The 25,018-nt window shown below is 44.6% G+C and overlaps 2 protein-coding genes across 2 annotated transcripts; both read left to right on the top strand.

Annotated features, from left to right (window-relative positions):
• Window positions 1-1,488, top strand: LOC138820079 (PRAME family member 12-like). Its single transcript, XM_070011724.1, has one exon. It carries the CDS (start codon window positions 1-3, stop codon window positions 1,486-1,488), a length of 1,488 nt encoding a protein of 495 aa, XP_069867825.1.
• A 13,791-nt stretch (window positions 1,489-15,279) lies between these two features.
• LOC138820078 (PRAME family member 8-like) lies at window positions 15,280-16,761 on the top strand. The gene has a single exon (XM_070011723.1). The coding sequence runs from the start codon at window positions 15,280-15,282 to the stop codon at window positions 16,759-16,761; it is 1,482 nt and encodes a 493-aa protein (XP_069867824.1).
• The last annotated feature ends 8,257 nt before the right edge of the window (window positions 16,762-25,018 follow it).

Genomic DNA, 25,018 nt, shown 5'->3' with positions numbered 1-25,018 from the left:
ATGAAGATGAGCCGCAGGACCCCACCCTCGCTCCAGCATCTGGCCATGCAGAGTCTGCTGAGCAACCAGGCTCTGGCCATCGCTGCCCTGGAGGATCTACCGGTGTTGCTGTTCCCTTCGCTGTTCGAGGAGGTCTATGCCAGGGCCCAAACAGAGATGCTGAAGGCCCTGGTGCAGGCCTGGCCCTTCTTCTGCCTCCCCCTGGGGGACCTGGAAGAGTCTCCAGACCTGGAAACCTTCAACACTGTCCTGGATGGGCTTGATCTGCTACTTGCCAAGAAGGAGCGCCCCAGTCGGTGGAAACTGCAAGTCCTCGACCTGCGGAATGATCACCCCAACATCTGGATACAGGGCTACCCTTCAATGGCCCGAATCTCTTATCCAGATGTCCTGACTAACAGGCCAACAGAGAGCAGTAGTTTGTTGAAAACTGAAGAGCAGCCCTTGATTATACACAAGAACCTGACCATCAAAGATGGCTCCCAGAATGCTCTCCAAGCCTACCTGCTCCAGTGGGCCAGGGAGAAGCAAGAAAGAGTCCAACTGTGCTCGAGGAAGCTGCAGATTCATTCCAATTCCATCTACATAATCCAGAAGGCTCTCCTTGCAGTGCAGCTGGACTCCATCCAGGAGCTAAAGGTAAATAAATTCTGGCATCGAGAAACCATGAAAAAATTTGCTCCTTACCTGAGCCAGATGAAGAACCTTCGCATCCTCAAATTCTCCAGGATGAGTGCCAACTTCAACACTTCCAGACACAAGAATTTCTCATATTCCTGCAAATACGCTGTACATCTGGGACAGCTGCAGCATCTGCAGGAGCTGTATGTGCACAAAGTCTTCTTCCTTTATGGACAGCTGCCCACCATCCTCAGGAACTTCACCCTTTTGAAGACCTTGTCTCTGAGTTCGTGTCCACTGAAGGAGGCTGACTTGTGGTTCCTGTCCCAGTGTCCCTGCTCCAGGCAGCTCAAGCACCTGCGTCTGAGGAGTTTGCCCCTGGACAACTTCAGTCCTGAGCCCCTGAGAGCTCTACTGGAGCAGGCGGCCGGCACCCTGGAGACCCTGGCCCTGGAGGACTGTGCCATCACGGATCCCCAGCTCTTGGGCATGCTGCCTGCCCTGATCCAGTGCTCCCAGCTCCGCGTCTTCAGTTTCTATGGAAACCACATCTCCATGTCTGCCGTGCAGAGCCTTCTGAGCCACACGGCCAGGCTGCCTCATTTGAGACGAGGGCTCTACCCTGCCCCTCTGGAGAGCTACCCCCCTCAAGGCTGTAGGGTTGGGAACTTTGACTCTCAGAGATTTGCCCAGGTTCAGGCTAAGTTGGCACAGGCATTGAGAGACATGGGGACTACTCAGAAGGTCCAGATCTGTACCAATTTCTCTCATCGTCACAAAACATGCCAATTCTATACCCTGGGGCCCGAAGGCAACTGGGTGGTCACCATGGAGCGTCTTCCTGGCCTTTCTGCTCTGCCTCTGTAGTCAGGTGCGTCCCTCCTGGGCTCTCTTCTGAGCACTCAGAAATGAAAGTTGGAGTCTGGAATTGGGTCTTAGTGGTAGAGTGCTTGCCTAGTATGCATGAAGCCCTGAGTTCATTTCCTCAGTCCCACTCAGAAAAAGCAAGAAGTGATGCTGTTTTTCAAGTTGCAGAGTACTAGCCTTGAGCAAAAGTAGCTCATGGATAGTGCCCTTGTCCTCAGACCAACTCCCAAGACTGGCAAAATAAAAATAAAAAAGAAATGAAGGCTTTGGTGTAAAAGCACTCTCCAGGGGGGCATAGACCCCAATAAGTCAGTGTGGGTGGAAGAGAGAGACCTGTTTCTGAGCTTTTCTTTTCAATCGTAGCTATGTTACTCCCGGAGATGCTGAGCACTTTTGGTCTACATGGGTACACATCCTCAGGAATCTGGAGTGAATTCAGCCTGGAAGGAACTTGACCATGATCTTGTTTGGCTAAATGATTGTGAGGAAATCCCCCCAGGCCTGGGGCAGTCCCTGACTGTCCACAATTTACTGTATCAATGAATCAATAAAGTCATTTCCAAAAGAATAAAGAATAAGAAGGTTATCATTTTTCAGCACCAAAGTGTACAGGTTTCTGAGAGGAGACTGCCTCGTGGTTCAGGTAGAAAGAGTTCATTTGGGAGAGCCCCTCTTGCAGCTTGCAAGATATGTGGTTGTGCAGGAAGCCAACTTAGGGAGGGAAGGAGGGTTTGCTGCAAGTGACCTAGTGACATGGGGGCCTCCCTATGTTCCCATTTACGTGGGTTTAAGGTGTTGGGCCAGGGGCTTCTCAGCAGATCCATGTGCTGTTCTTCGGGGAGAACAAACATTTGGGCATCTTCTTATGGTATCCCCTGGAGAAGAGAAAAGAGAAGGGTCCATTCTCCCTGAGCAGACTTAACATTCCAACCTTTTTATAGTTACAAAGGGGCGTTGACTATCTATAGCTACTTCCTTTTGTCAAGCAGAGTGGACTTTAGGGGTAGAAGGCAGGATTTCATCTGGTCCAGGAGAAAGTAACAGTAACCATTCCGAGGTGGTGAATGCATGTATATATCCTTGGTTGAAATCTGAAAGACATCTTATAAGGTAGCAACTGAACAATAAGACAAAACATTATCAGAAGGCACACAAAGACAGATAAAAGGGCAACCATTAATTCACAGTGGAAAGGAAAGATGTTGGATGTCATGGGTACTTGTCTCTCTTGTAAGCCAGATGATCCTGGAGCTGGTGGATCATGTCCCTGAATACATGTGACTGATTAAGGTCTGGCAACCGCACATAGGACAGCACAATAGACTAGTTAAGAATAAAAATTTAGAAGCTAGGGGGATTGGAGTGGTTAAGGGCCTGGTGGGAGTCCTGCATCATTCCTGTAAATGGGCAAAAATGCCTCGATTACAGACATTTGAACTACAGAGTATGGATGGAAAAACACCGTAAATAGAAATAGCAGGCATCATGATCAAGAATGTAAGTTCCTGTCCACTTACAAGATAGGGATGAGTATTAAATAGGCATACTTATGATCTATTTTCTTTTAACCTCCTGACTCGTGAATTTTGAAAGGGCAAGCACAGAGTGACTCTATTTAGGATGTTTTTGCCTAGGGCCTCTGGTAGACCCTCGTCACCAGGACTAGCTCTGTCTTGGTGGGTCTAGGAGGTCTCTTCTCCTCATTGCTAGGATGGCATATCTTCATTGACTGATGGCATGTCTCATGTTGGATGAGGGGTGATTGACAGATCAAATGAGAATCAATGCCAAGAGTCCAAGAGTGGTCATTGTCTAAAAAAGAAATGTTCTCATGAGCTGATTTATTTCATTGTCAAATCTCTGTCCATCAACTTTATAATAATGATTGCAAAAAAATATGATGACTCAGATTCTAGCTATTCTTGAGGCTGAGATCTGAGGATCAGAGGTAGAAGCCACCTTGGTCTTTAAATCCTGAGATTTTTATCTCCAATGTACCAACATAATTCCAGAAGTGGAGCTGTGGCTAAACTAGAAGAATTAAGCTTGAGCAACAAAGCTCAGGTCCAGTGACTAGGCCCTGAGTTCAGCCCCAATATGAGCACACCCAGACACCCAGACAGACAGACAGACAGACACACACACACACACACACACAGACACACACACACACACAGACACACACACACACACACACACACACACACACACACACACACACACACACACACACACACACCCCATACTACACACACAATCTGCCTAGGAAAACAGATGTACAAGTGATTGCTGTGTGGGCAAATCATTTCTCCATAACAGCTGTTTCTGTAGGAAGCATAGAGAGCAACCCAGGGCCGGTCCTCTTCCCTGAGTACAGCAGGAGGCTGGAGCTGCCAGCAAACCTGGGGTGCACATTGGAGGAGAGCCTGTGGCAGCTCAAGTTGAAACATTTCCTTGACCAGCTTCCTATTCTAGAAGCCTTTTCTCTCATACCAGGGGAAAGAGAAGCAGTGCATACCTCTGCTGTACCCCTAAATACTTGGACCTCATTTCTGCAGCCCACCCCACTGATCCTACCTCATGCTTCAGCAACATTCTCTCTCCTAGATCTTTCATCGAGGACCTGAGAGACCCACAGCACATTTGTGTGAACATTTGAAATCTTTCCCCAACTTCTGGGGACCAGTGTCAAAACCCCATTTGATTCCCTTGGCCCTGCTCTGCCCCTCCTCTGGACAGAGGCTGCCTTAGTGTGTGGCTTAGATGTTGTAATATTAGCACACAAGGCTCATGCCTATAGTGCTGGCTACTTGGGTGGCTGGGATCTTAGGATCCCATACACTTTTAACTCCAGTGAACCAGCAAAATTTGGAAGTGAATGTGTGGATCAAGTGGTAGAGCACCTATGTGAGCAAAAAAAAATGAGCATGAGTGTGAGACTGAGTTCAAACTCCTCTATTTGCATGATCAATAGGTCTATAGATAGGTAATAGATAGATAGATTGATTGATAGATAGATAGATAGATAGATAGATAGATAGATAGATAGATAGATAGATAGACAGACAGACAGACAGACAGACGACAGACAGACAGACAGACAGACAGATAGACAGATAGATAGATAGATAGATAGATAGATAGATAGATAGATAGATAGATAGATAGATAGATAGATAGATAGATAGATAGATGCAATAATGCATTGTGTAATTTCAGGATTATTCATTGTAGGTCTCCGTTTTTATTCCTGAGTTTCTGTAAGCAGGTTGCTAGACCCCAGGCCCAGTCCTGGAGTGTCTTACATTATTTCTGGCCATTCATCCCCATATGCCAAATAAAGAGAGCTGGTGAAGGGCAGAGAAAAGAGCTGGATTCCAGGGCAGCCAGGGACAGACAGTGCCTGAAGACGTTCAGGGGACTAGATGGAGTGGTGCCCCACGACCAGACCTCCACCCCCCCAAAAAAAGATTATATATAAGTAGCTAGCTTTAGTTTTTTGTTTTTTTTTTTCACAGGCAATTAACCAATTTTGCCAGCACCATTTTCTGAAGAAACCCATTGGTTTTTGAGGGTTAATTTTATATCCTGCTATTTTTCCAAAGTTTCAAGTCAGCTTCAGTAAATTGGGAGTGTAGTTATGGGATTCTTTTTTTTTGGGGGGGGTCTGGTTGTGGGGCCTGAACTCTGGGCCTGGGCACTGTCCCTCAGCTCTTCAGCTCAAGGCTAGCGCTCTACCACTTGAGCCACAGCCCCACTTCCGGCTTTTTTCTTTTTGCTTATGTGGTGCTGAGGAATCGAACCCAGGGCCTCAGGCATGCAAGGCAAGTGCTCTACCACTGAGCCACCTTCCCAGCCTCATGTTATGGGATTCTTTAAAGACAAGATGATGTCATTTGCAAAGAGGAAAGTTTTACTTCATCTTTTCCTGTTTTAATCCCCTTTATGCATGCTGTCTTATTGCTGTAGCTAGGCATTCTAATACTAAACTGAAGAAAAGCGGAGAGAGTGGACATCTTTGTCTCATTCCTGAGTTTAGAGGAAATGGCTTTAGCTTTTCACCATTAAGTATAACGCTGTAGGTTTGTCATATACAGCTTTCATTGTATTGAGGCATGTTCCATGGATTCGTTTTTCCAGAGCCTTCATCATAAAGGGGTGTTGGATCTTGTCAAATGCAGAAGCATCTATTGAGATAATCATGTGGTTCTTATCCTTGCTCTTGTTGGTGTGATAAATTGGCACATATTAAACAAACTTTGCATCCCTAAAATGAATCCTGTTTGATCGTGGTGTATGATTTTTTGATGAGTTGTTGAAGTCAAGTGACCGAAATTTTGTTGAGAAGTTTTGCATCGATGTTCTTCAAAGAAAAGACTCTATAGTGCTCTTTGATGAGTTCCTGCCTGGTTTGGGGATGAGGGTTACAATGGCTTCATCGAAAGAGTTTGGTAGTGAACTTTCACTTTCAATTTCATTGAAGAGTTGGAGGAGTATTGGTGTAAGTTCTGCTTTGAAGGTCTTGCAGTTCATCTGTAAATCCATTCATCCTGGGCTTTTCTTGGGTGGGAGGTCTCTTACTGCTGTTTCTATTTTGATGTTTGATATGGGTCTGTTAAGTTGGTTTAACTCATCTTGGTTTAGTTTCAGCATGTAGATATTTGCTAGAAAATCATCCATTTCTTCCAGATTCTCAAACTTCTTAGCATAAAGATTTGAGAAGTATTCCCTTATAATGTTCTAGATCTTGATTGCTTCTGTAGTGATGTTTCCATTCTCATCTCTGGGTTTGTTTATTTGGGTGTTCTCTCTCTCTCTCTCTCTCTCTCTCTCTCTCTCTCTCTCTCTCTCTCTCTCTCTCTCTCTCTCTCTCTCTCTCTCTCTCTCTCTCTCTCTCTCTCTCTAAGATTTGCTAAGGATCTGTCAATTTTGTTAATTTTTTCAAAGAACCAACTCTTTGTTTTATTCTTGCTATGTTTTGTTTGGATTCTAATTCATTTAATTCTGATTTAATTTTAATTATTTCTTTCTGTCTACCGGATTGGGGTTTATCTTGCTGCTCTTTTTCAAGGAGGTTCAGATATCTCATTAAATTGTTGGTTTCAGATCTCTCCAATTTGTTGATGTATGAACTCAGGGCTATAAACGTGCCTCTGAGTACTGCCTTTACTTTGTTCCAGAGGAGCTGGTGATTTATGTATTTCTTTTTGTTGAATATCATGAACATTTGAATTTCCTTTCTAATCTCTTCCATGACCCACTCGTGTCTTGTTGATTCTCCATGTGTTACAGGACTTTCTTTGATGGCTTTTGGTGTTTTATAATTTTATTCCCTTGTGGTCTAAGAGAATGCAGGGCATAACTTCAATGTTTCTGAATTTGGACAGATTTGCTTTGTGGCCTAGATTGTGGTCTATTTTGGAGAATGTTCCATGTGCTACTGAGAAGAAGATAATCTGATGCTGCTGGGTGAAATATTAGGTAAATATCTGTTAATTCTAGTTCATCTATGCAGATGTTTAGATCCAAGGTTTTTCTGTTGAGTTTTTGCTTGGTTGATCTATCCAGGGGGGATAGTGCTGTGTTTAGGTCCCCAACAATTAATGTCTTTGGATCTATGTGAGATTTGAAGGAAAGTAGTGTTTCTTGGATAAATTGGGGTGCTCTGTTGTTTGGTGAATATGTATTTAGAATTGTAAAATCCTCCTGAAGGGGAGATCCCTTAAATTGTATGTAGTGACCTTCTTTACCTGTTCTTGCTAATTTTAATTTGAAATCTATTTTATCTGATATTAGAATTGCAACTTTGCCTGTTTATGGGGGCCATTTCCTTGGAAGATTTTATCCCAGCCTTTTACTTTCAGGATATGTTTGTTTTTTGTGAGCAAGGTGAAGTCCATGAATATTGATAATTAGGAGTGACAAGAATTTGGTAATTCCTGCCATGTTATCCACCTTCTTAGGGCCTGCGCCTTGTCATATCTCAAAACTTGTATTTGGTTCCCTGGTAAACAGCCATTTCTATTCTAATATCAAGATCCTTATCTCCAATAAACCCCTCAGAAAAAGTCAGATACTGTTGTGGCTCTTTGGTAGAATATTATCACTGACATTATGAAGTTAAGGGACAGTGATCAGATTCATAGGTAACTTTCTAGGACCAGCACCAAAAAAGAAAGGAGGATGGAAGGAAGGGAGGGAGGGAGGGAGGGAGGCAGGAAGGAAGGAAGAAAGGAAGAGGAGAAAGGAAGGCAGGGGAGGAAGGAAGAAAGAAAGAAAGAAATGAAAGAAGGAAGAGAAAAAGTACAGAAACTAAATTTACTGAATTAGTTGTAGATGCTACAAAGTTGGGCTGTGTGCTCGGCTTGGACTCTTTGCAGTCTCAAGGCAGCAGAATGCCTGTGGGAATGTCTGGAAAGATGAAGGTACAAGGGTGGTGATTCTTTTTGCTCCAGTGTGTTTTATATTTCAAAGAGATCCTGTCCTGTGTGGGTCAGGACTTTAATCCTATCACTTTTTGGTTCACTGTTTGAAATAATTTCAAGGGCAACACCCAACCAAGGTGTACTGGGTGTGTCTCAGAAATCCCATCAGAAGCTGCCCTCTCATTGGTAGAAATGCAAAGGTGAGGGTGGGGTTGGGCTATAAAAATGCCCAGGGATCAAAGAACAAAAGGAGAATCCTGGAGTGCCTGGCCCTGCTGGGATTTTGAGAGCCTTTCATACATGGTCCACATCTGATCCATCAAGATGAGCATGAGAACCCCACCCTCGCTCCAACATCTGGCCATACAGAGTCTGCTGAGCAACCAGTCCCTGTCCATCTCTGCCTTGGACGACCTGCCGGCGGTGCTGTTCCCTTTGCTCTTCATGGAGATCTATAAACAGGGCTACACGGAGATGCTGAAAGCCATGGTGCAGGCCTGGCCCTTGCCCTGCCTCCCCCTAGGGGACCTGGTAGAGTCACCAGACCTGGAAACCTTCAAGGCTGTCCTGGATGGAATTGATCTGCTACTTGCCAAGAGGGAGCGCCCCAGTCGGTGGAAACTGCAAGTACTTGACCTGCGGAATGATCACCCAAACATCTGGATACAGGGTTACCATTCAATGGCCCAAATCTCTTATCCAGATGTCCTGACTGACAGGCCAACAGAGAGCTGTGGTTCATTGATGATTGAAGAGCAGCCCTTGATGGTCATCAGGGATCTCACCATCAAAGATGGCACCCAGAATGCTCTCCAAGCCCACCTGCTCCAGTGGGCCAGGAAGAGGAAAGAACGAGTCCAGCTGTGCTCAAGAAAGCTGCGGATTCTGTCTGGCTCCGTGTCTAAAATCCAGAAGGCTCTGGGTGTGGTGAGGCTGGACTCCATCCAAGAACTGGTGGTGAGTGAATTTTGGCTTCCAGGAACCTTGAGAATATTTACTCTTTACCTGGGCCATATGAAGAACCTTCTCATCCTCAAGTGCTCCAGCATGTGGACTGACATCCCTCGCTCCCACGAAAATTCCCAATATCCCTGGATAATCGGGGGGTATCTGGGGCGTCTATAGCATCTCCAAGAGCTTCATGTGCACAACATTTTGTTTATTGCAACTATGCCCACCATCCTCAGGAGCCTGCCGCCTCTGAAGATGTTGTCTCTGAGCTCATGTGCACTGCCGGAAACCGACCTGAGGTTTTTGTCCCAGTATGCCTGCACCAGGCAGCTCAAGCACTTGCATTTGAGGACTTTGCCAATGAAACATGCTGAGCCCCTGAGAGCCTTCCTGGAGCATGTAGCCTGCACCCTGGAGACCCTGGCCTTGGAGGAGTGTTACATCACTGATGCCCAGCTCTCGGCCATCCTGCCCACCCTGAGCCAATGCTCCCAGCTCCGCTTCTTCAGTTTCTATGGAAACTGTATTTTCATGGCCACCCTACAGAACCTCCTGAGCCACATGGCCAGGCTGGGTCATTTGAGAAGGGGGCTCTATCCTGCCCCTCTAGAGTGCTACCACCCTGAAGATTGGTATCTAGAGAACTTCAACCCTGGGAGATTTGCTGAGGTTGGGGCTACCTTGGTGCAGACATTGAGAGATGTGGGAACAAATCAGAAGGTCCAGATCTGTACCAGTTTCTGTCATCGCCATAACACGTGCCAACTGTATAGTCTGACTCTTGATGGTACCTGGGTGGTCACAGAAGAGGACCTTACTGGCCTTTCTGCTCTGCCTGTGTAGTAAGGCGCCACTCTCTCCTACAAGCTTTTCAACCTCAGAAATGAAAGCCGGGGCAGAAATGCATTCTCCCACGGGGCACACTTTCCAAAGTTCTGTGTGGGTGGAAAAATCATAGCTCTGCAGTTCCAGGATTCTGAGTGTGTTCTGTGCACACACCATCAGGAATCTGAAGTCAATTCAGCCTAGAAAGAACTGGAATATACTCTTGTTTTTCTTAATGGTTGTAAGCAAACTCGTATCATGTGACAATCTCTTACTATCTATAATTTACTGTATCAATCAATCACAAATAAAAAGAATGGAAAAGCATGAGTAGAAAGAGATCTTTTTGCGGCACCATAGAATGAGAGTATTGTTTGTGGCTAGATTCCTAGTTACTCAGCAAGTCTGAGATCTGTGGATCACAGTTCAAAGCTACCGTGGGCAGGAAAGTCCTTGAGACTCTCAACTCTAGCAAACCTTCAAATAACCCAGAAATGGAGCTCTGGCTTAAGTAGTAGAGTGCTGACATTGAGCACAAAAATTAGGGACAGCACCTACGTGCCAGAATTGGCACAAACAAACATACCCACCTATGACCAAGGTCAGTCACACATAGACCAATTTCTGGGGAAAAGGTCTGAGGGAAAATTAAACATCAAATTCCAAATGACATCCATGAAATCCAAGAGAAGTTTCTACTTCTCCAACATATTTGGGGGTGAGAATTTTTTGTATCAAATGTGTCTTCAAATGTAAACCACAGTTCCTTTGCTCTTCTATAAGAAATATTCACTTTGTGCCCACACAGGCACACCAAAGAAATCCAAAACAAACAGAACAAAAAGGTACTCCAAGGTCTAGTGTCTCATGCCTCTTACTCTATTCAGGAGTCTGATATCTAAGGATCTCAGTTAGAAGCCAGCCAACTTCTCACAAAAATTCCAGAATTCCTAGAATCCTAGGTATTCAAGAAGTCTATGATCTGGTGGTCTCAGTTCAAACCCAAACTGGGCCAAAAATTGGTGAGTTTTTTAAATTCAGTAATGCATGTTGTGACTCAAGTGGTAGAGCCCTGGCTTGATATAAAGCATTTCAGGTACAGCCCAGGACCCTGAGTTCAAGTCACAGTTCTGTACAAAATAAAAAAGAGAGGAGGGAAGAAAGGATATGAAGAATGCAGCTAGAAAGGAGAGAAGGGAAGGAGGGAGGGAGAAAGGGAAGGAGGGAGGAAGGCAGGAAGGCAGAAAGGAAGGAGGGAGGGAATGAAGGAAGGAAAGAGGGAAAGAAAGAAAGAGGGAGAATAGGAGGGAGGGAGGCAGAGATAGATGCTGTTGGATGCTGTAAGTTGGACTGGCTGCTCTTCTAGGGTCCTTTGTAGGCTCAGGGCAGTGGGACATCTGTAGAAATTGAAGATTTAGGGTACATGGGTGGGAGAACTTTTATATTCAGTTTGTTATACATTTGAAAGAGAAGCCAGGCAGTGTCAATGAGGCTTTGGGGGTACATGTGTCCTGTGCATATACCATCAGAAATCTAGAGTGAATTCAGCCTGGAAAGAACAGGAACACAATCTTGTTTTTCTAAAGAACTGTGTGCAAACACCCAAATCCCAGGGCAATCCCTGACTGTCTCCAATTTATAAATGAGCCAGTCAATTTATTTTGAAATGAATGGGAAATAAGACCATATTATGAGAGTATTATTCTCACCTAGAATCCTACCTAGCTCCTCAAGTCTGATCTCTGAGGATAATAGTTCAATGCCAGTTTGACAGGAAAGTCCTTGAGGCTCTCAACTCTGGTGAACCTCCATAAAAGCCAGAAGTGGAGCTGTGGCTCAAATAGTAGAGTCCTGGCTTGGCGTGGAAAGCTAATAGACAGCTCCCAGGACCTGAGTTCAAGCACCACAGCTAGATAATATATAATAAAATAAACAGGACAAAACCCATGACCAACATCAAACATACATAGATAAAGTTTTGGAGAAAAAGTTCAGAAAAAAAATTCAAAACCAAATGCCAAATACATCCCACGAAAGCAAGAAAACTCTTTCTGCTTCACCAAAATATTTGGAATGACAAATCTCAGTACAAAGCCAGTTCAGATTTGATCAAAGACACCCTTAGAATACAAGTCACACTTCATTTTCTCTTCTATAAGTAATATTCACCTTCTGCACACACACACACACACACACACACACACACACACACACACACACACACACACACACACACACACACACACACACACACACAGGTTCACACTGGGATTCTGTAACTCCTGCTTTCAACTCTACTACTCAACAGGCTGAGACCATAGGATGGCAGTTCACAACCAGGCTGGCAGGAAATTCTGTGAGACTTTTTTTAATTTTTTTACTGTGAAGTTGATGAATGGAGGGATTATAGTTTCACCATTCATGCAGAAAAGTCTGTGAAACTCTTTATCTCCACTGAAGTACCAAAAACCTAAAAGTGGAGTTGTTGCACATATCTTAAATCACTAGCATTGGGAGAAAGAAAGCTAAGGGACTGACAACTCAATAGCTAGTCGCTGTACAGTGATGACTGAAGGGTGCATCTTGGTGATCACCCTGGACCTGACCATCAAAGATGGTGCCCAAGATGATATCCAAGCCTACCTGCTCCAGTGGGCCATGGAGAGGCAAGAACAAGTTCAGCTGTGCCCAAGGAGGCTGCAGATAGTATGACTCCAACTCTGAAATCCAGAAGGCTCTGCTTGTGGTCAGGCTCACTTCATCCAGGAACTAGTGGTGACTGAATTCTGGCATCCAGGATCCATGAAAAATTTGCTTCTTACCTTGGCCAGATGAAGAATCTTCACCTTCTCAACTTCTTTAAGATTGGTGACAACTTCTACACTTCCAGTCCCATGAATTAGTGATATTAGTACAAATTCAGGCCATGTACTGTGGCAGCTGCAGCATCTCCAGGGGTTTCATGTGTATGATGTCATCTTTGATCGAAATCTGCCAGCCATCCTCAGTAGCCTGAGGCTTGAGTTCATGTCTCTGAGTTCATGTCCACTGGAGGAAGCTGACCTTTCATCTCTGTCTCAGTGTCCCTGCACAAGCCAACTCTAGCACCTGTATCTGAGGGAATTTCCCATGGACTTCTTCAGTCCTGAACCCCTGTGAGCCCTGCTGGAGCAAGTAGCTGGCTCCCTGGAAACCCTGGCTCTGGAGCACTGTTATATCACTGATGACAGGCTCTCTGTCATCCCGCCCACCCTGGGCCAGTGCTTCCTACTCAGTTTCTTCAGTTTCTATGGAAACCCCATCTCCATGGCCACCCTGCAGTACCTCTTGAGCCATACAGCCAGGCTGGGCCTATACTGCCTCTCTGGAGAGGAATATGGATCCTGACAGTTTAGCTCAGGTTCAGGCTGGCTTGGCACAGGCATGGTGAGACAGTGGGACAACCCAGAAGGCCCAGATCTGTACCAATTTCTGTCATTGCCAGAATAAGTGCCAGTTCTATAGCATGGGGCCTGATGTTCCTGGCTGGTCACAGAGGAGGTCTTTCTGCTCTGCCTGTGTAGGAGGGGGCCTCTCTCCTGGACTCTCTTCTCAGAATCAGAAATGAAAGCTATGACACAAGAGCATTCTCTAAGGGACCCAAACCGAAACATTCAGTGTGGTTGGAAGAGACAGGGTGTCTTGTCCCGAACTTTTCAGTTCAATCATAGCTCTGGAGCCCTAGGAGTTTCTGACTACTTTTGGGGTACATGTGTCCTGCTCACATATCATCAGGAATTTGGAGTCAAATCAAGTTGGAAAGAACTGGAATACAATCTTTTTCCCCCCTTTTTTTGTGTGTGTGCATCATGGGTCTTGAACTCTGGGCCTGGGCACGGTCCCTCAGCTCTTCAGCTCAAGGCTAGCGTTCTACCACTTGAGCCGCTGTGCCACTTCTGGTTTTCTGAGTGGTTTACTGGAGATCAGAGTCTCATGGACTTTCCTGCCCTAGTGGCTTTGAACCACAATCCTCAGATCTCAGCCTCCTGAGTAGTAAGAATGACAGGTGTGAGCCACCGGTGCCCAGCTTCAATCTTGTTTGTTTGTGTTTGTTTTTTTTTTGGTTGTTTTGCTGTTTGACAGTCCTGTGTTTTAGGGGAGGTAGTATCTGTTTGATGAAAATGGATGCTCTGGCATTTGGTGTATAGATATTTAGAATTGTTATGTCCTCCTGTAGGAAAGATCTCCTCTCAGTAATTTTAATTTGAGGTCTGTTTTATCTGCCATTGGTTTTGTTGTTCTGGCCCGTTTATGGGGCTCTTTGCTTGATAGATTTTTTTGGGGGGGGTGGGTCATGGGGCTTGAACTCTGGGCCTGGGCGCTGTCCTTCAGCTCTTCAGCTCAAGGCGAGTGCTGTACCACTTGAGCTACAGTGCCACTTCCGGTTTTCTGGTGGTTTATTGGAGATAGGAGTCTTATGGTCTCTCCTGCCCGGGCTGGCTTTGAACCGCGATCCTCAGATCTCAGCCTCCTGAGTAGCTAGGATTACAGGCGTGAGCCACCAGCGCCCGGCTGCTTGATAGATTTTTATTCCAGCCTTTCACATTCAGAATCTGTTTGATTCTTTGGGCAATGTGTGCCTGTTGGTAACAGAAGATAAATGGGTCTTGCTGTCTGATCCACCTAGTCAATCTATGTCATTTAATTGATAAAGTCCATGAATATGAATAGTTAGGATTGAGAAGTGTTTGGTAATTTCTGCCATTTATCCATGTTTTGGGGGGCCATGACTTGTCTTTTTATACTATGGTTCTCTGTTAAACAGGGATTTCTCTGCCAGAAGACTATTGTTTCCAATCAACTGCTTAGAAAAGGGAGAAGTACTGTTATGACTCAAGTGGTAAAGCACTACATTTGACAAAGAAAAGATAAGGAACAACACCCAGGCTCAGAGTTAAAGTTCTAGAATGGGTACAAAAAGAAACATGAGAGGAAGGAAAGAGAAGAGGAAGGAAGCAAGGAAGGTAGGAAGTGAAGGAAGAGGGAAAGAAATCCAGAGAACAATTTCCTGATGTCTTGTGGGTGTTATAACTTCGGGTGACTTCTCTCCTTGCATGCTTTGTAGCTCAGGGCCGTGCAACATCTGTGGGAAAGTCTGAAGGGATTAAAGTATAAGAGTGGGAAGTCATTTTGGTAAAGTGTGATTTACATTTCTTTTTTTTTAATTTTATTTTATTTTATTTGTGAACATACTGTACAGAGGAGTTACAATTACATGGGCAGGATAATGCGTACATTTCTTGTGATTTACATTTCAAAGAAAAGCTAGGCTGTGTGGGACAGGCCTTTAATCCTATCATTTTTTGGTTAAACCAGTGTTTGAATTGATCTCAAGTGAAACACCCAACCAAGGTGTGCTGGGTGTGACTCAGAAATCCCATCAGAAGCTGCTCTCTGATTGGCAGATATGGAATGGGGAGGGGAAGGGGTTGGGCTTTAAAGATGCCTAGGGATGGAGAACAGAAGCAGAGTTCTGAATCCTGCAGTCAGTGCCTCAACTTGCTGTGATTCAGAGAGCCCTGCACACCTGGTCCAATTCTGGTCCATCAAGATGAGCACTGGAGCCCCTCCCTCGCTCCAGCATCTAGCCATGCAGAGTCTGCTGAGCAACCAGGCCCTGGCCATCTCTGCCCTGGAAGATCTGCCTCTGCTGCTGTTCCCTTCGCTCTTCATAGAGGTCTATGCCCAAGGCCCCACAGAGGTGCTGAAGGCCCTGGTGCAGGCCTGGCCCTTCTCCTGCCTCCCCCTGGGGGACCTGGCAGAGTCTCCAGACCTGGAAACCTTCAATGCTGTCCTGAATGGGCTCCATCTGCTACTGGCCAAGAAGGAGCGCCCCAGTCAGTGGAAACTGCAAGTCCTCGACCTGCGGAAGGAGCACCCCAACATCTGGATACAGGGCTACCCCTCCATGGCCCGACTATCTTGTCCGGATGTCCTCACTGACAAGCCAAGAGAGAGCCACTGCTCAGGGATGACTGAAAAGCCTCCCTTGACCATAGCCATGGACCTGACCATCAAAGATGGCGCCCAGGACACTCTCCAAGCCTACCTGCTCCAGTGGGCTAGGGAGAGGAGAGAACAAGTACAGCTCTACTCCAGGAAGCTGCAGATTCTGTCTGACTCCTTCTCTGAAATCCAGAAGGCTCTGCTTGTGGTGAGGCTGGACTCCATCCAGGAACTTGTGGTGAGTGAATTCGGGCATCCAGGAATTATGAAAGAACTTGCTCCTTACTTGGGTCGAATGAAGAACCTTCACATTCTCAACTTCTACAACATGGGTGGCGACTTCTACAGTCACCCTCACAAGAATTTATGGTATCCCTGGATGATAGGGGAGCATCTAGGGCAGCTGCAGCATCTCCAGGAGCTTCATGTGCATCACATTATCTTGCTTAATGCAAATATACCCGCCATCATCAGGAGCCTGCCGCCTTTGAAGACCTTGTCTCTGAGTTCATGTCTGCTGAAGGAAGCTGACCTGAGCTTTCTGTCCCAGTGTCCCTGCTCCAGGCAGCTCAAGCACCTGCGTCTGAGGAGATTGCCCATGGAGTCATTCAGTTCTGAGCCCCTGAAAGCCTTGTTGGGTAGAGTGGTGGGAACCCTGGAGACCCTGGCCCTGGAAGACTGTGCCATCAATGACGCCCAGCTCTCAGCCATCTTGCCCATCCTGAGCCAATGCTCTCAGCTTAGCCTCTTCAGTTTCTATGGAAATCACATCTCCATAGCCACCCTGCAGAACCTCCTGAGCCACATGGCCAGGCTGGGCCATTTGAGACGAGGGCTCTATCCTGCCCCTCTGGAGAGCTACCGCCCACAAGAGTGGAGGCAAAGGTACATTGACCATGAGAGATTTGCCAATGTTCGGGCTGGCTTGGCACAGGTATTAAGAGATATCGGGACAAACCAGAAGGTCCAGATCTGTACACGTTTCTGTCATCACCGAAACAAGTGCCAGTCCTACAGCATGGCACCTGATGGTTCCTGGGTGGTCACAGAGGAAGATCTTCCTGGGCTTTCTGCTCTGCCTGTGTAGTTTGGCCATCTCTCCTGGAATTTCTTCTCAGCATCAGAAATGAAAGACTGGACAGTAGTGCATTCTCCAGGCCTAGCAAACTCCAAAGTTCAATGTGGTTGGAAGACACAGGGCATCTGGTCCTTAGTTTTTCAGGTCAAACATAACTCTGAAGCCCCAGGAGTTTAAGAGTGCTTTTGGGTCCATGTGCCCTGTACACACATTCTCAGAAATTTGGAGTATATTAGGCCTGGAAAGAACTGAAACAAGATCTTGCTGTGGGCCAATCTAAGCTGTGAGAACATCCGTTATTATCTATAAATTTCTGTATCAATCAATCATAAATAAAAAGAAAAGAAAAACATGAGTAAAAAGATATCATTTCTCAGCACCAAAAAAATGAGTGTATTGGTTCCACCTAGAAGCATAGCTGCTCAGGACATCTGAGATCTGAGGATCACAGTTCAAAGCCAGCTTGGGTAGGAAAGTCCTTGAGATTCTCATCTCTAGTGAATCTCCAAAAAAGCCACAAGTGGAACTGTGGCTCAACTAGTAGAGTGCTGGCATTGAGCACTGTGCCAACATTGGCACAAACAAACAAACTTATGACATGGGTCAATCATAGATCAAATTCTGGGGATTAAGTTTGAGGAAAAATTGAACATCAAATGCCAAATGACATTCTATAAATCAAGAGAACTCTTTCTAATTCTCCAACATATTTGAGGATAAGAATTTTCAATAGATAAATCTGTATTGGTTGAGATTTGATCAAATGTGCCTTCATAATGCAAACCACAGTTCTTTTGCACTTCTAAGATAAAATTCACTTTATACCCACAGAGGAACACACATGTACATGCGTGCACACACACACACACACACACACTCACACACACACACACATGCACACACACAAAAAGAAGAAAACATGCATTCGTTTCTAGCATCTCATGATAGTAATCCTATTCAGGAGTCTGATATCTTAGGGTTTCAGGTAGAAGCCAGCCAAGCAGGAATATATTTGAGAGTACTGTCTCCAAGAAACTCCTCACAAAATATTCTAGGATTCCTAGAATTGAAGGCACTCAAAAAGTTTGAGATCTGAGGGTCAGAGTTAAAACCCATTCTGGGCCAAAAATCGGTGAGAGCTTTTTACCAATTGGGTGATTAGTGTTGTGGCTCAATTGGTAGAGCACTGGCCTTGACATAAAGCAACTTGGAATACTCCCAAGGCCCTGAGTGCAAGTCCAAGTTCAGCACACAATAAAAAAAGAAAGGAAGAGAAGAAGGCAGCCAGGCAGAAGAGAAGGCAGTGACTGAGGGAGAGAGGACAAAGTAAGGAAAGAAGGGAAGAAGGAAGAAAGGTATGAAGGAATCAAGGAGGGAAGGAATGAAGGAAGAAAGGAAGGTAAGAGGGAAGGGAGTGAAGGGAAGGAGGGAATGCAGGCAGGAGGGACGGAAGGAAGGTGGGAGGGAAGGAGAAAAGCTAAGAAGGAATGGAGTGAAGGAAAGTTGGGTGTGAAGGAAGGAGAGAGGGAGGGAAAGAACTGCAGAGATAGAATTTCCAGGTATCTTGTTGGAAGCTGTAAGTTGGGCTGGATGTTCTTTTCACGTTCTTTGCAGGCTCAGGGCAGGGGGACATCTGTAGGAATGTCTTGAGGAATTAGGTGGGAAATCTTTTGTGTTCAGTTCATTTTATACATTTGCAAAAGAAGCTGGGCTGTGTTGTTGAGTTTTTATGGGTGCTTGTGTTCTGTGCACACACCATCAGGAATCAGGAGAAATTCAGCTTGGAAAGAATTGGAACATGATCTTGTTTTCCTAAATGATTATGTGTAAACCCTCTAAACCTGGGGCAGCCCAGCACTCTATACTATTTAATGTATAATGAGTCAATCAATTTATTTTAAAGTAAAAGAAAGGAAAATAGGAAGTAGAAAGACACCATAGAATGAGAGTATTATCCGTCCCCCCACCCCCAAATTCTAGCTACTTAGCAAGTCTGAGATCTGAGGATTACAATTCAAAACCAGCTAGGGCAGGAAAGGCCTCTAGATGCTCATCTGAGGTGAACCTCCAAAAAAGCCAGAAGTGGGGCTGTGGCTCAGGTAAGAGTGCTGGCTTTAAGCAGGACAGCACAGGGACAGTACCCAGGCCCTGAGTTCAAGCCCCACAGGTGGAACATCAAAATGTAACAAAAGAAAAATTCAAAAAAATTCCATGACCAACCTCAAACATACATAAAACAAATTTTGTAGAAAAACTAGGGAAGAAATTCAAAACCAAATGCCAAAAGACATTCCATGCAAGCAAGAGAACTCTTCCTGCTTCTCTCACATACTTGGGATGACAAATGTCAATATCTAATACCAGTTCAGATTTCATGAAAGGCACCTTGAAAATGCAGGCCACAATTCATTTGTTCTTCTATAAGAAATATTCACTTCCTGATCATCCAGTCACTCTAAAAGAAAGAAAGATAAAAAGAAGGATCACATTGAGATCTGGTGGATCCTGCCTGTAATTGTACTATTCAACAGGCTGAGATAAGAGGACGGCAGTTCCATGCCAGTCTAGCAGGAAAGTCTGGGAGACTCGTTCTTTTAATATTTTAAAATTTTATTGTGAAGGTGATGTACAGAGGGATTACATTTCCATGATTCGGAAAATAAGTACATTTCCTTTCACACAGTGTCACCCTCTTCTACATTCCCTTCCAATCCCCCCTTCCCACTTTCATCACCCCTAAGGTGTAAAGTTCATTTCCAACAGAGTGTGTGATTAATATCACTGATGAATCAGGACACCCTTTGTCCCACTGTTTCTCCACTTCTTCTCTTCCCCAAATCAGAAAAATATAAATAAGACAAAGGGTACAGAATAAAAAAAGTGACAAAAGGGAATAAATGAAAGGGGGTGGGGAACTACAAATGGTACATTCCATTTCTTGCAGTTCCTTTCAATAAGCACATTGGTTTTTTTCCATTGTTGTACTTGAACTCAAGGACCTGGCTGTGTCCCTGAGCTCTTTTTGCTCAAAGCTAGCTCTTTATCACTTTGAGCCACGGCACCACTTCTTGTTTTTGAGTGGTTAATTGGGGATTAGAGTCTCATGGGGACGTTTCTGCCCAGGCTGGCTGGGTTGGAACCTGATTCTCAGTTCTCAGCCACCTGAGTAGCTAGGATTACTGTAATGTGCCACCATCAACCACCTCAACAAGTGTCATTGTGTAGTAATACACCCAAAGGTATTGAGCCCTGTGATCCTTGCCCAAGTATATGCTTCCTAGAAATCTAGAAACCTTCCATGCTGTCCTGGATGGACTCCATCTGCTACTTGCCAAGAAGGAGCCTCCTAGTCAGTGGAAACTGCAAGTACTCAAGAGATCTGGACACAGGGATATCTCTCCTTGGCCCAAAGTTCGTCTCGAGAGGTCCTCATTGATAATCCCACAGAGAGTTGTGGTTGAGCAATGATGAACAGCCCTTGAGGATCACCATGATCCTGATCATCAAAGATGGTACCCAGGATGATCAGCATGCCTATGTGCTCCCATGTGTCAGCCAGAAAGAGGAAACAATGAGTTTAGTTGTGCTTAAGGAAGCTCCAGATTCGCTGTGGCTCCATCTCTGAAATCCAGCAGACTCTGCTTGTGGTGAGGCAGACCTCCATCCAGGAACTAGGGGTGAGTGAATTTTGGTACCCACAAACTATGGGAAAACTTACCCTTTACCTGGGGCAGATGAAGAACCTCCGCATCCTTAACTTCTCTAAGATAGGTGGCTACTTCAACATATTTAGTCCCAAGAATTTCTCATATTCCTGGAAATTTGGGGCATATCTGGAGCACCTGCAACATCTCCAGGAACTTCATGTGTATGATATGATCTTCCCTGATGAAAACTTGCCCTCCATCCTCAAGAGCCTGAAGCTGTTGAAGACCTTGTCTCTGAGTTCATGTCCACTAAAGGAAGCCAACATTTGGTTCCTGTCCCAATGCTCAAGCACCTGTTTAAGGAGTTTATACATGAACATACTTGTTCTTGAGCCTTTGCAAGCCATCCTGAATTAAGTAGCCAGCTGGCACCCTTGCAATCCTGGACTGTGCCATCACTGATGCCCATCTCTCAGCCATCCTGCCAACCTGAGCCAGTGCTCCCAGCTCAGATTCTTCCGTTTTGACAGAAACCCCATCTCTGTCTGCCCTGCAGAGCCTCCTGAGCCACATGGCCAGGCTGGGCCATTTGAGATGGGGACTCTATCCTGCCCCTCTGGGGAGCTACCTTAGAGGTAGCCCAAGGTTTGGGCTGGCTTGGCACAGGCATTGAGAGACATGGAGATAACCCAGAAGGTCCAGATCTGTATCACTTTCTGTCATTACCAGAACAACTACCGATCACAGGCTGGAACCAGATGGTTCTTGTGTGGTCACAGAAAAGGATCTTGCTGGCCTCTCTGCTCTGCCTATGTTGTATGGTGGCTCTCTCCTGCAATCTCTTCTCAATAGCAGAAATGAAAGCAGGGACAGAAATGCATTCTCCAGGGGGCAAAACCTCCAAACATCAGGGTTCATGGAAGAGATAGGCGGTTTAGTCCTTAGCTCTGGAGATCCAGGAGTTGCTGAGTGCTTGGGGGCGGGGGGTTTACATAGGTCTTGTGCACACAACATCAGGAGTCTGGAGTGAATTCAGCCTGGAGTGATCTGGACAACAATCTTGTTTTTCTTCTTTCATTTTTGGCAGTTGTGGGGCTTGAACTCTGGGCCTGGGCACTGTCCCTCAGCTGTTTAGCTCAAGGCAAGCACTCTACCACTTGAGCCACAGCATCACTTCCGGTTTTTTGGTGGTTTATTGGAGATAAGAGTCTCATGGACTTTCCTGCTCAAGCTGGCTTTGAACCGTGATCCTCAGATCTCAGCCTGAGTAGGTAGGATTACAAATGTGAGCCACCTGCACCCAGTTACTATCTTGTTTGTCTTAATGGTTGTAAACAAAAGTCTATATTGTGGGACTATCCCACAGTAATGGAATGGAAAAGCATGAGTAGAAAGATACCATTTTTGGCATTAAAGAATGAGAGTATTGTTCATGGCAAGAATCCTACCTACTCAGCAAGGCTGAAAACTAAGGATCACAGTTCAAAGCCAGCCTGGCAGGAGAGCCCTTGAAACTCCAAATAACCCTGAAGTGGAATTGTGGCTCAGGTAGTAGACCAAGATCAAACATACATAAATCATATTCTGGGGGAATATAAGGGGGGAAATTTCAACACCAAATACCAAATGGCCTCCACTGAGGGCTAGAGAACCATTTCTATGTCTCTCACATCTTTGCGATAAGGATTCTCAGTAGTTCAACCACAGTGGTTGAGATTTGATTAAACTTGCTTTAAGAATGCAGGCCATACTTTATTTGCTCTACTAGAAATATTCACTTCCTGGCCACCCATGCATACCAAAAAAAAAGAAAAGAAAGAAAGAAAGTAAGCTTCACACTGGGATCCTGCAATCCTGTTGGTCAATCTATTAGTCAAAGGCTGAGATCAGAGGATGGAAGTTAGAAGCCAGTCTAGCAAGAAGTCTGTGAGTCTTTTATATTTTTAATTTTTTTTCTTAAGGTGATGTACAGAGGGACTACAGTTTCATGACTCAGGTAATGACTACATTTCTGTTTGTACTCTGTCACCCTATCCTTCATTTCCTTCGAAATAACGTCTCATTAAAGCCAGAAAACTATTACTTCTCCCAGATATTTGGGGATGAGAATTTTCATTAATTAAAGCTGTTGTGGTTGAGATTTGATCAAATATGTGTTCAAAATGCCAATTATGTTCCTATGTACTACTATAAGTAATATTTACTTTCTGCCCACCTAGGTACACACACACAAAAAATCCAAAACAAAAAGCAGGAAAGAAATATATCTGCTACTAGTGTCTCATGCCTGTAATTCTACTCAGGAGGCTGCAGTCTGAGGCTGTCAGTTAGAAGCCAACCAGGCAGGAATGTATCTGAGAATATTATCTCCAAGAAACTCCTCTCAAAAAATTCTAGGATTCCTAAAATCCTAGATACTTAGGAATTCTGAGATCTGAGGGTCATAGTTCAAACGCAAACCAAGTCAAATATCAGTGAACCTTTTAAAAATAATTTTTCATTGAGATTAATTACATACATTTCACAAATTTCACTTAAAGTCACAAGCACATTTTAAACTTCACAAGACAAATTTTCATGATCATGGTCTATAATGTTTGTGAATTCTATAAGCTTTGAGAAGACAACTATTTCTTCCACCTCAGGTGATATGCACATTTCTTTCCTTTTGCTTAGTGTAAGCTATTCCCTCTTTCCCTCTCATTCCCTCCCTCCCATTGCTGCCCTTGAGTTGCTTAGCTCATTTTCATCTATGTCCAGTGCAGTTGATGGGCCCCTATCTTCTATATTTCTGTGCCTTCCACCTACCTTCCCTCAGTTGTGCGTGCGCACACACACACACCATATATGTGGTCAAGAACATGGAGTCATTTTGAGATGATATGACAAATTGCATGGGGGTCCTTTGTTTCTTCAGTCTTGTCTACTGTGTGGAATCGACTTGCATTTTGTATTTAACATCCACATATCAGGGAGACCATTTGTCTCTCTGTTCTATCCATTTCCCCATGAATGCCATTATTTTGTCCTTTCTAATGGCCGCATAATATTCCATTGTATATAGGTACCACAGTGTTTGGATCCATTCATCTGGAGTGGGGCATCTGGGTCGTTTCCATGTCTTGGCTATTGTGAATAGTGCTGCAATAAATATAGAGGTGCATGTGTCCTTGTTTCTTGGTTCCTGTTCTCAAGGTAGATGCCTATGGCTGGATCACAGGGGAGGTCTATATTTAGCTTTCTGAGGTACCCTCCAGACTGCTTTCCAAACTGGCTGTCCCACCAGCAATGAACTCATCCCCTCCAGTATTTGTCATTGATTGAATTTAGGATATAGGTTATTTTGAGTTGGGTAAGGTGGTATCACAGGTTGTATTTATTTGCGTTTCCTTTACAGCTAGGGATGATGAACATTTCCTCATGTGTTTCTTTGCCATTTTTATCTGTTCTTCTGAGAAGTCTCTCTTTAGCTCCTTTGCCTATTTAATGATTGGTTTAATAGATTTGGGAGGGATTAGTTTTTGGAGTTGTCTGTCTATAATGGATATTAGACCCTTATCTGATATATTGTTGGTAAATATATTTTCTCAATTAGTTGGTTGTCTTTCTACTTTGGTAGCTATGTCTTTAGCTGTGCAGAAACTTTTTATTTTAAGGTAGTCCCATTTGTCAAATCTCTCTCCAATTTATGATGACCCTGGGGCTCTATTCAGGAAATTCCTGCCTGTGCAGTAGTTTCAGAGTTTCCGGTTTGATGTTAAGGTCTTTAATGCATTTTGAGTTGATGTTAATGCATGGTGACAGGCTGGGGTCCACTTTTAGTTTTTGCCTTACTTTCCCTAGGCCATCCTGCATATCACACAGCTACATACAGATACTCTGGTTACATATAACCAGCTAATTGTACTATTCTTCAAGTCTGAAGGCCTATTATAAAAAGATTTGGCAAAAATAGACTAGAAAATACTCCAAAACGCAAATGTGTAAGTAGAAATACACTAGTAGCTAACAAAACATGCTATCGTCAACACATTTATTCAAGACAGAACTTTTTATTGTTGTTGTTAGTCGTGGGGCTTGAACTCTGTGCCTGGGTGCTGGTCCTGAGCTCTTCAGCTCAAGGCGAGCACTCGACCACTTGAACCACAGCACCACTTCTGGTTTTCTCGTAGTTAACTGGAAATAGGAGTCTCAAAGAGTTTCCTGCCCAGGCTGGCTTTGAACCATGATCCTAAGATCTCAGCCTCCTAAGTATCAGGGATAACAGGTATGAGTCACTGACTCCAGGCAAGACAGAACTTTTTAAGGGAGAAAAATGTCAGTGAGTTCGAGAACTCAGCACTACTAAGGCTTAGACAGGAATTTGATCAGGATAACGTTTAGGAAAAAATAACAGAGAGCAAAGGGGAAGACAAAAGAAGACAAGACAGATGCATGGAAGGGATTGGCAGGATTAGACATAGTTTAAATTAGAGGCACAGCTACTACCTAAAATACAATGCAAACTTACAGGAATGTGGGTTACAATTTGTAGTGACTACAGCACAACTGGAGAAAAGAAGTTCAAAGATATCCCATAGTATAAACACCTGTCCAGAGCAACAGAACAGATTTGTCTA

The sequence above is a fragment of the Dipodomys merriami genome, unplaced genomic scaffold, assembly GCF_024711535.1.
Source record: "Dipodomys merriami isolate MVZ:Mamm:240054 unplaced genomic scaffold, mDipMer1.0.p SCAF_84, whole genome shotgun sequence".
NCBI lineage: Eukaryota > Metazoa > Chordata > Mammalia > Rodentia > Heteromyidae > Dipodomys > Dipodomys merriami.
This window is presented reverse-complemented; position numbering and strand designations above follow the sequence as displayed.